Genomic DNA, 11981 nt, shown 5'->3' on the forward strand with positions numbered 1-11981 from the left:
CTGAAAGGTTGGGATTCCAGTAGGCCTCAGGAAGGGTTTTTACGTTTCCTGAATTCAAACTCAAAAGGTCCAGGAGTTCCACACTCCTGTTGTAGAGAAGGACTCCGTGCCCAGTCAGGAGAAACATGGAACAGGAGTGGAGGGTCATCTCAAGAGGCCTAAGGAGCAGCCATCTCTCTGAGATGATGCAACTGTTAGTGAATGTTACCAGCCTCCAGCTCAGGCTGGGTGATTGCTCAGGGGCTGGAGGATAGGACCCTGGAGTCTCCGTCCTCTCTCCCCCCACTCGAAACTGAGGAGGGGTTATAGAACCTAGGGGGAAGGAAACAAACCCTGAGATGAGAGGGTGTCCAGCAAAAATGAGCTAGTGAAAGGTAACTGAGGAAGTAGAATTCCTAGCAGGGAGGAAGAAGGAAGGGGAGGGGAAAGCTGACTGAGAGGGAACCAAGCCTGAGGGGAGAAAGGCCAGGCGGGCGTGGCCAGGAGGGGAGTAGGCCCAGCGCTGGTGGTGACAGATGGGTGGACACAAAGAGGAGAGCTTCAGGGAAGACAGATGGATGGGGGAGGGAAGAGAAGAGGGCTGGGGGCGGGGCGGTACAGTGGTTGGAGGCCCTAATGAGATTGGAGCTGAAGAGAGGTGAGTGGAGAGGAAGAAGAAAGGCAAGGCAGACTTATGAGACAAAGGCATTAAGGTCTAGGGGGCCAGAGGGCTTAGGGGCTGGGCCCTGAAAAAGGGGCTTCCAGCGGACTGGCAGCAGAGAGAGTGACAGATTGTACAGTTAGCCAGAGTGGAGACCTGCTGTCAACTTTTAGATGCACAGATAGGTGGAGGCAGAGAAGGACAGACTGACAGAGACCACGTGGAAACAGACAAGGAGATTCGAAGATGAAGATGCTCCAAGATGTGTTACTACTTCCCACAAATACGACAGCTCCTGCCCAGGCTCCTCCTGCCTGTCTTGATCCTGTGACCCCAAAATACCACCAGTCTCTTAAAAAATCACACCCCAGCCACGGGCCACTCCCAGGGAAGGGTCAGGCAGCATGGCACAGCGAGGGTTAACACCGTCTGCTCTCCCTGCCAGCCGCTTGCCTGGTTGGGTCCCCAGGGCTCCCCACATATGTCACCCCCTCTCCTGCCAAACCCACTGCTTCTCAGCTCCTCCAGGCCCTCCCCCACCCTCAAGGATGGGCCCAGGCCCCTATGTCTTCTCTACCCACCAACTCCCTCCCCCAACAATCTACCTACAGGCTATCTGGGGACAGAAAGAGATTTGTGAATCACAGCCTGAAAAAGTGAATGCCTATAAAATGCAAAATAACTGCAATAAACCACAAAGACATAACCCTCTTCCCCATTCCCAAGCCCTGCTCCTCCTACCCTCCTTACAGCAAAGACCCTCACAAAACTCTAAGGGTTCTCCTTGCCCCTTGGGGCATGGGGATGACCTCAGCTCTACCCAGTTTTTCTGCATCAGTGCCTCAGATACACAAAACTTCTTGTGGGCCTTGAAATCACCATACAAAAGTAAGAGGGCAGGTTGAGCACTTTAGGTTGGTGCAGCACTTTCCCACCTGTACTTTCCAGCCTGTCTGACCCAGATGTCACAACAGCTCTATTGAGAAGGTAACATTATCCCCATTTCACAGATGGCAAAATAAGACTCAGTCAAAGTGAGTGACTTATCCAAGGTCACCAGGACTTGGACCCAGGTCTAACCGACCCAAGGTTCAGTTCCTTTCCACCATTCCATGCTTTTAGCTCCTCTTTATTACACATGAATGTTCTTTTTAGCTACTACCCTAAGGAGTAAAGACTGAATCTCTGAGTGAAGCCTGGGGCTGGGGGCCCCAGAGTCCAGGATCCTGGTTTGACAGATGCAGAGGGGGAAGAAGTGGTCCTCAGAGCATGCTCTCACTTGCACTAGGGATAGCTCCAGCCAGGTGCTACAGGGATGGAGTTTGTGGAGCTGAAGTATCTGAGCTAAACAGCCTACAAGGAGGGAGGCTGGCAGTGGGGGTTTGGCTCCTTCTTCCCTTCTCCATCCATCCTTCCACTCTATTCATTCATTCATTCATTTGATACCCGGGATTGAACTCATGAGCACTTAACCACTGAGCCACATTCTCAAACCCCCTTTCCACTTTTAAGAGTCTTTTTAGGTTCTGATTCGTTTTCCTTACACGTTAGGATCTGAGCCCCTCATTTCAGGAAAAATCCCTCACCTACATCCTGTTTCTATAGTCTCCAAACTTGTCTCCAATAATTTTCCTGTTTCAACTGTCCCCTCTCTGCTTCCCCCATGTCTATGTCTCCTTTCTGTCTTGAGGCCTCTCTCAGACTGTCTCCCAGGATCAGCATCTCTCCATTGCTGAAGAGCTATGTTTTCTCCATGTTTGCATCCACTTGGGTCTCCCTAAAGGCCTCCAATTTTCAGATCTGTCCTCACGTCTTTATCTCCCCTGTACCTTACATCTCTGAGTCTTCTACAAAGACTTGGGAACCTGGCAATTCTGCCCCCACCCTCCCATTTTTATCTTTGTCTCCCCTGTGTCTGTCTCTCCCTGTGTTTTCCCATTTCTCTGTCTCCCCCATGTCTGTTGCCAGTGACTCTGTAGTTTCTTTTTATCTCTCCTTATGTCTCTCTCATCATTTCCCTTTGCATCCCCTCTCTTTCCAGATCTCATTCTTTCTCTATTTCTCATCTCCCTCTGGCTCTCTCTCCTGAGCCGTTTGGTCTCCCAGTTCCTTGGATGGGTTGGAGGGCAGGAGGGTGGGGGAGGTAGAACTGTTGTTGCTGGGGGGCTCATTAGGTGGAGATTGGTTTTTAATCAGCACCATGGCAATGATGATGCAAGGATTGAGATGCCACCTGATCCCCTCCCCCCCCCCCCCCCCAAGCCTTCTTTCCCCTCCAGCTCAGCCCATCTGCTGGAGCTGGGGCACCTGTCTGGGCCTGCCCAGGTGGGAGTTGGCACCTCCCAGACCTGGGGGCAGGGAGAGCAAGGGGAGCTGGGGAGGAATTACAGAACTCCCCTTAGGGAATGCCCCAACCTGGAGAAAGCCCAGAAAAGATTGATCAGTCACAGAGAAATGGCAAACCACTCCCTAGTCTGAAGGCCGGCTTTGCAGTGGACCTAAAGTCTAGGCCCACTGCAAACATTGTCAGCCTTAATCTCCATGGCTACAAGAAACAAAAGAAAGACACTTTCAGTGTCAAGAGGTTGTTACTTGTCCAAGGTCACACAGCTGTGTCTGGAGTCCTCTCTGTCCACGGTTTATCTTGGATACTCACAAAGGTTCAATGAAGACATTCAACAGCTGAGTAGGGGAAAAGAACTTGGATACTGAAACCCAATCCACTGTATCTCTGTTTCCCTTTGCAGGGTGCCCCCTCCCTACTCCTGTCACCTTGCAATACACACACACACACACACACACACACACACACACACAATGGAGGCCACTGAGCTATTGATGATATGAGCACTTAATCAGTGCTTATTTGCACATAGTTTTGTATATAAATTTTCTTATTGCCCATTTGATGGCTCACACACTCCAAATTTGCCCAACCTATCCTGCCCTCCTCTCCCAGTGTCCTTCCGATCCTGGCTCTTCCTCTCTTGGCACTCCACCCTCCTCCTCTTGAGCCCCTACTTCTTTCCTCCTAAGAGTCCATAATTTCCAGTGAGTGAGGTTAGGTTGACTAGCCTTAAATAATTCCTTGTTGGGGCTGAGGTTGTGGCGCAGTGTTAGAACACTTGCCTCACATGTGTGAGGCACTGAGTTTGAGTCTCAGCATTGCATATAAATAAATGAATAAAAAAAGGTCCATAAACAAACTAAAAAAAAAAAAAAATTAACAAAAAAATTCCTTGTGGGGTCTGTGTCCAGAATCTGACCCTACTCCTGGTCTGGTGATTGAGTAGGCGGCAAGATAGGGGCTGGATAAGAGGGACTGGGGTGAGTAAGTCCTAGGGTTATGAGGGTGGAGGACTGCACAGTAGCAAGAGGCAGCCTGGCAAGGGGTGGGTACCAGCATAGTTAGAGCGAGGACTCCCAGGTCCTCTTGCTGTGTTTTAGTGATGTCCACTTGCTCTTTTTTTCTGTTCCTGTTAGTACCTTGGAGATCTCTCTTCTCAGGGAAAAAGAGATATGGAGAAGGGGTCCTCAAAGTCACTGGGACTCAGAATGGGACCACAGCACTTAAATCTAGCTTGCTAGGGGCCTCTGCCCTGCAGCCTCTGGCTGGGAGGCTGAGGGGGTTCATCTGTGGTCCTGCCCTGGCTCTGGCCCCAGCCCCACCCCTTCCCCAGCTCTCCATTTCTTGCTTATGAAATATGCATGGAGAACAGATGTCCCTGCTCCCCCACTCCCCCCCCCCCCAGGACCAGCCTCCGCCCCCAGCTCCCGGGGGGTTCCCAGATCCCTCTGCCAATGGCTGCCTGGCCTGGCTATTTAATATTGATGAGAGGGGGACATGGATAAGCCAATGGAGAGCTGGGGGTGTGTGTGTGTATCTCCATATATATACATAGGGCTGGGCCAGCTCAGGTGTGTATGTGTCTGTGTCTGTGAGCGTGGGTGGACCCAGTACCTGCCCAAGCCCACTCCCTCCACCTGAATCCTCTATCTCCACCATGTATACCCCTTTCATCTGTTCTGGAGCCGGTACAGCCATGCCAAGCTCCCTCCGAGAGCTCTAGAAAGCTGGTCACTAACTTTGCAGACGGATGAACCTCGAGCAGCCAGAGGAGACTGGGGCTTTCAACGCTTGCCCCTCTGTCCTGCCGGCTTGGATCCCGTGGGCCCTCCTAGGTAAAAGGGGAACCACGATGCTGGGAAGAGATGGGTGTGTTCCTCCAATTCTCTGACTTAAGCCTCTTCTCAGTTCTTCCTTCTGATTCTGTGTGCTGTGTCTCTCCATCTCTGCCTTTCCCTTTTCCCCACTTCTTTTTGACTCTTTGTGCCTGTCCTCAATCAAATTGCGGTTGACAGAAGTACAGTGGGAAATCCTGGATGTCTTGGATTGCAGCGGCCCTGATCCTTGGATCTTGGAACTTTCAGACCAGATGTGGATGTTGGGGTGAGAACTTAATGGGAATATAGAAGCTACTGCTCAGACTGGAGCTGAGGGCAGTGGACCAGGGGAGATGGGTCAGATGAGGAGCACAGAGAGGGGAATAGAGGGCATGTCAAAGTGATCAGGGTGGAAGAGACATAAGGACCAGCAAAGAGAATCGGGTTATGCTAGATGTGCTGTCAACCCCACAAATGATCTTCTGGTTCCAGCTCAAGCATGGGAGTGAGGAGCTGGGGTGCTAATCATGCACTGTGTTATTCTCCCACACTATCCTACAGTATTGCCATCCCTCTTATTCCTTTGGGTCCTATAATATGGAGTATGCTCTTACCTTCAGCATTAAACTTCATCTGTTTGGTGTCTTGGTTGTGTGTGTACTTGTCTTCCCCATCATCAGATGTTGATGACTTTCCATCCCCTACAGCTTAGTAACTGTTTGACTACTTGACTTGAGCCTGTCTTCTGTGGTGTGGGGTGTTGGCCCCTGTGAGAGCATCTGTCAGGCAAGAGAGCCAGGGTGAGAAATAGGGGAGATGGTGAGGGAGCCTCAGTGCTTGTTTTTATTAAGTAAGGCTGAGATCACGGTGTCTGTTCCTACTAACACTCCTCCTAAGCAAAGCCCTTTCCCCAGCCACATTCCTGCTGCCTTCCCCTGATCTCCTCTGAACCTGAGGCAAGCAGACCTCAGCCAAGCCTCATAAGGGTAGCCCCAAGAAGCTGTCTATGCCTTCCTCTGCAGGTCATGCCTGAACTACCTTGGAATATGAGAGAGTGATTATGTTCCCTTTCCCCAATCTTTCGTGAAGAGTCTCCAAAAAGGCCAGGGAATGGCAAGGACTGAACATGCTGAGGACAGAGCTGGAAGAAGGGGTGGTCCTGGGCAGGGGGATTGTCATGAGAAGAGATATCTCCCCTGGTTCTAATGGACACAGCGGTAGGATCCGATGTGCACAGTGGTCATGTAGGGGGAGGTTTGGGGGACTGGGAAGAACTAAGCTAGGGCAGCTGTGCTAAGCTCCATATGTCCCAGTCTACACTACAATGGACAATCTGTGTGTTTTAACCCCTTCCCCCAAGAAGCAAGGGTACAGAGGGACCCCAGAAGGAAAAAGAGCATAAGGCCAAGGTTTTCAATTCTCCCCTCACAATTGGGAATGGTCTAGAGTCATAGCCAACCTCTCTTGGAGCTGTTGCTTCCATCTTACCCTTTATTCTTATGGTAAAAAAATAATAAAAAATTACCATCTAAACCATTTTTAAGTGTACAACTAAGTTGGGCATGATGGTGCATGCCTATAATCAGAGATACCCAGGATACTGAGGCAGGAGGCTCGCAAGTTTAAGACTGGCCTGGACAACTTAGTGAGACCCTGTCTCAAAATAAAAAAGAAAATGAGATGGGAATGTTGCTCAGTAGTAGTGCCCCTGGGTTCAGACCCCAATAACTGAAAGAAAAAAAGTATACCGCTCAATAGTGTTAAGTATATTCAATGTATTGTGAAGTAAACCTCCAGAACTTTTTCATCTTGCGAATGGGAAGCTCTATACTCATTAAGCCACTCTTTCCCTGCACCCTCCAGCCCCCTACAACCACCACTCTACTTTCTGTTTTTATGAATTAGACCACTTTAGATAACTTGATGTAAGTGGAGTTATAGTAATTTGTCCTTTTTCGACTGACTGATTTTACTTCATAGTCCTCAAGGTTCATCCGTTACAGCATAAGACAGGAATTACTTCCTCTTTAAGAATAATAGCCTAATATATATGTATATATTATAATACATATAATATGTACATATATGTCTACACAGATATACCACATTTTGTTCTTTTATTTATCTATTGATAAACATTTGAGTTGCTTCTACTGTTTGGTTATTGTGAATAGTGCTGCTATGAACATGGGTATAAGAATATGTCTTTGAGACACTACTTTATTTGGATATATACCCAGAGATGGAAGTGCTGAACCATATGGTAGTTTCATTTTTCATGTTTTGAGGAACATTCATTCTGTTTGCCATAGCAGTTGCACCATTTTACAGTCCCACCAACAGGGTATGAAGTTTCCCATTTTTCCCATCCTTGCCAAGACCAATTTTGTTTTAGATTTGTTTCCTGGTTTTCTTTTCTTTTCTCTTTTTCTTTTTTGCAGTGCTGGGGATGGAACCCAGGGCCTCCTGCATGCTAGGCAAGTGCTCCGTGGCTAAGCCACATCCCTAGTCCTTGTTTTCTATTTATATAGTAGCTATCCCTAGCGGGTATGAGGTGATATCGCATCGTGGTTTTGATTTGCATTTCTAGTAATTAAGGATGTTCAGTACCTTTACATATGCATGGTTATTTGTTTATTTGGAGAAATGTCTAGTCAAGTTCTTTGCCTATTTTTAATGAGATTATTTGATAGTTTTGTTGTTGAGATATAGGACATGTATTCTGGATTTAACCCTTTATCAGATATATGATGTGCTAATATTTCCTCTCATTCTGTAGGTTCTTTTCACTCTGTTGAATGTGTACTTTAATGCACCAAAGTTAATTTTTATGCAGTCCCATTTATCTGTTTTTTTTTTTTTCTGATTGTCTGTGCTTTTGATATCATACCCAAGAAATCATTGTCAAGTTCAATGTCATGAAACTTTCCCCCTATATTTTCTTCTAGCAGTTTAATAAGTTTAGGTCTTCAGTCTTTTTGCTCAGTTTTAGCCTTCCTTGTGTTTCCTCTCCATCATTTTAACTTTTCTTTTCCTGTTACATTTTGGATCCTCTTTCCTTCTTACTATTTTCCTCCTACTGCTTCTCACTATGTCCACATGTCTCTCTCTGGCCCTGCCCTGTCTCTCATGTTCTGCTGTTTCCCCACATGCACAGTTCCTTACCACTCCCAGGCCAACTCAACCCCCACTTCCCTTACTCTGACTCTTAGCGGTCCACTTCTTTCTCCCGCAGCACCTGTCAATTCTCCTTTCTTTTTCAGGCTCCATTCCGGAACCTTGACCATGGAACCCTGAAGTGGCTCTGATTTCCAGAGCTCAGTGGCAGACCCCACCACCCTAGGCCCTTCCTGCCCCTCCCACAGCCAGCTTTCAAGCTCTGAGAGGGAGGGGTGGGGAGGGGATCGCGATCTCACAGGACAGGGGGCTACCATCATGATGCTCAACTCAGACACCATGGAGTTGGACCTGCCTCCCACTCACTCCGAGACCGAGTCGGGCTTCAGTGACTGTGGGGGTGGGGCAGCCACCGATGGTGCTGGGCCGGGGTGTCCGGGTGGGGGCCAGGCCCGGGGGTCCGAGTCAGGAGAGCCTGGCCGGAAAGACCTGCAGCACCTAAGCCGGGAAGAGCGCAGACGTCGGCGCAGGGCCACGGCTAAATACCGCACGGCTCATGCCACGAGGGAGCGCATCCGTGTGGAAGCCTTCAATTTGGCCTTCGCTGAGTTGCGTAAGCTGCTGCCCACGCTGCCTCCGGACAAGAAGCTTTCCAAGATTGAGATCCTGCGTCTGGCCATCTGCTACATCTCCTACCTGAACCACGTGCTGGACGTCTGAACTCAGCCTGTCTCCTGTCCCGGACTCTCCTTTCCTTCCGGGGCCTCTCTAGAGCCCCTTCTACGGCTCATTGCTTGGAGTGGACTTCTCCCCATCCCAAATGCACCAGGCCCAGACAGTGCCCACCGCTGGTCCTGAAGGCCACTTTCTTTTACTTACCTAGGCACCCTGAGATCTGTTCTTATGAGTTCCTTCAGAGTGTTGCTGTTAGTGGTCCAACTGATCAGAGTCATTTGCTAGAGTGATCAGAATAGAGTCCTGTTGGATTTCCTAAACCCAGTTCTCTGGGCTGCTGCCTTTTCTACTCTTATGTTCAGATTTTCAGAGTCCCCAGACCCAGACTCTCTTCCATCTCTTCTAGCCTGTGGTGAGGATGGGGCATCAGAACTAGAAGGGTGTAAGGCTGGGATTAGAGTCAGGGAAGGGCTTCTTCATTTTGCTTGGGGGAGGAGTAGGCTTTTGGGAGATAGAGGATGAGTGAAATAACACCTGAAAGGAGAATCTCAGTAGCCAGAAATGATAGAAAACTTTTTTGCTTTTCTTTTGTCCATCTTGGTCCTGAGGCTCAGCACATACAGACCTCAGTTCTTACTCAGTAGTGAGTGCCTTGCCCTCTCTGAGCTATTTGGCTGCCTCCCTGCCCTCTACCATTCCAATTTTCTCCCTCCCTGTGGGCTGCTAAAAAAGGGAAAAACTCAATCCTGGGATGGGGGTGACATCTCCAAATAGCATGTGGTATCTGCAGAAGGTCCAGGCCATGGGTGGATGGGCCAGCCCTGACAGCCACTTTCTCCTCCATCCCAGCCCACCCTGAAGATGTACAGAATCCATGATGATTCCTCACTAAGATGCAAGGGGATGCCCTATTATTGCCCTCCAGGACTGCTCCTGGTCCCAGAGCCTATTTATTACATTTTTTTTCTGTTTTCTTAAGTTGCCATTGCAAAAGAAGATACACTCCCACCCCACCTCATGGTTCCCCCACCCCATTGGAGCTGAGCCCCACTCACTCATTATAGCCCTGGGCCAGCAGAACGAAGGACCTTAGAACCTGTCTAGAAGAAATGAACTCATTGCATTTCTATGATCCCTCCACCCTCATACCAAACTCCTGGCTCTGCAAGGATATTTATTTATGTATTTATGTATTTATTTATTTATTTATCTATTTATTTATTTATTCATAAATATTACTATTTATTGCCGAGTTGTGCACTTTGGGGTAGAGGGCGGGGGGGCTCCCAACTGTTCTAGCTGGGTCTCTCTTGCTCCCTTCCTGGTCACTCCTTTCCCTTTCCTGCCCTTTCTCTAACTCTAGGTGTGTGTGGGAACCCCACCCTCTTGCTTACCACACCGATATCCCTTCCTCAGATCCATCTGTCCTCTGGAGCGGTGCACCTCCCCAACTGTGGGGCTCCTGGATGTCCTTTTCAATACCCTCTATCCCCTGACAATCCCACCCAGTCCCAGCTACCTCTTTTCTCTCTCCAGCCTTCCCTGATGACCTCACTTCTTAATACCACCAAGAGCAGGCCCCCAGGGTCTGTGTCCTGTGTCTTGTGTGTGATTCCTTCCTATTGCATTTTCAATTTCATACATAAAGAAAAATTAAAGTGACCTCGTTCTAGCGCCATATATGGCTGTGGTTCATTCGGTTGGGTTGGGATACTAGCCAGTAGGTTATGGAAGGGTATGCATTGAGAGTCCCAGGCTTTGAAGTCTCTTCTGGGAGGTGAATGGTCATAAAAGCTCAGTGTGTTGGGCGAATTAATACGGAGAGAAGGGGCCACAGGGCAAAGAAGTCAGGGGAGGATCTAACACACCCGTTCCAGATCTCGTGACTTGAAGTCCCATATGCCTCTATCTTGGCACTCATCAAGTGATACTTTCTGACATCTCTGATGTGCTCCAGTTCCTACTTCCTATGGACCTGAGAAAGAGCTGAGTGTCCCAGTGAAATCCAAGTTAAACATGTGTCCAGTGGTTTGTGCTGCTGTGAAAACCCATGGCATGAAATTGAGACATTGTTTTCTAGTCTCTAGGTTAAAATTTTTTTGAAATCTCAGTTTTTGGTCTATTTTGTGTTCCCCACTTTTTTTTTTTTTTTTTTTCAATAGATATTGAACTCAGAGGTTCTTAACCACTGAGCTACAGCCCCAGCCCCCCCCCCCCCTTTTTTTTTAAGTTCTCTAAATTTTGAGACAGGGTCTCATTAAGTTGCTTAGGGCCTTGCTAAATTCCTGAGGCCAACCTCCCCAATCCTTGAATTACAGGTGTGCACCACTGCCCAGCTGTGTTCCTTAGCTTTAAGATACTGCGGAAAATATGATGGAGGACCTGGGACTGAGCAAGAAATGAGGAAAGGGATGAAAAAGAGTGGTGAGCAGACATCAAAGTCATCCTGGATGGGATCCTAAAATCAATTTGTCAAAGAAACTAAAGGGTTCCTCAGAGGGTACAGGACTTGCCCAAGGTCACACAGCTAAGATTCGGATCCATATTTTTTATTCTTCAGTGCTGGGGTTTGAACCCTGGACCTCAAGCATATAAAATATGTGGTTTGTCACAGAGTCACACCTCCAGGCTCTAAAACTGTGTTCTTGATGCGCTCTGCCGTCTTCCTCTGTCTTCCTAAAATGATCCATAGGAATGGGTGGTGCTCTTTTGTACACATTTTCACCGAAATATTGATAAACTAGAGAGGATTCAGAGTTTTGTAGACAAGAAAGCAAAAGGTCTAGAGATATTTCATGAAAGGAATGGATGGTTGAAAATGGAAGCTATGTGTCTTGATAAGAGTAGATTTAAATTTGGGTGCAGAGGTGCATTCCCATAATTCCAGTGACTCTGGAGGCTGAAGCAGGAGGATTGAAAGTTGAGGCCATCCTGGGCAAACTAGCAAGATTCTTTCTCAAAATAAAAATTAAAAAGGTCTGGGGATATAGCTTAGTGGTAGAGTGCCCCTGGGTTTCATCTCCACTACTGCAAAAACACATTCTGGGTGGCCCCAGGAGGCAGAACCCAGATAAGTGACTAGTGAGTGAAGATTGTAAAAGAGCAGATTTTAATTCCTAGAAAAGATTTGCAAAACCTGAAGCTGTTCAGAAATGGAAGCACCTGCCTTAAAGAAGAGGAATCCAAATAGAGGGGCTGGAGACTCAATCACATGCAGAGATACAGTAGTGTATATCCCTACCTCAGATGGAACCCTGGCTAGGTACATTTGAAGATCCTTTCCAAATCTGAGGTTATAAGAGAATGCTGAAGGCAAACAGTGGGAGGAACGTGCTGACACCAGAGCCTGGCAAGAAAGAGGGCTGAACTGAGAAGATGAGGGAGA

General features: G+C 48.1%; 1 protein-coding gene across 1 annotated transcript; it reads left to right on the top strand.

Annotated features, from left to right (window-relative positions):
- The first annotated feature begins 8082 nt into the window (after nt 1–8082).
- Nucleotides 8083–10211, top strand: NHLH1 (nescient helix-loop-helix 1). The gene has a single exon (XM_079115589.1). The coding sequence runs from the start codon at nt 8240–8242 to the stop codon at nt 8639–8641; it is 402 nt and encodes a 133-aa protein (XP_078971715.1). The 5' UTR covers nt 8083–8239; the 3' UTR covers nt 8642–10211.
- The last annotated feature ends 1770 nt before the right edge of the window (nt 10212–11981 follow it).

Source organism: Sciurus vulgaris, assembly GCF_902686455.1.
Source record: "Sciurus vulgaris genome assembly, chromosome: 1".
Taxonomy (NCBI): domain Eukaryota; kingdom Metazoa; phylum Chordata; class Mammalia; order Rodentia; family Sciuridae; genus Sciurus; species Sciurus vulgaris.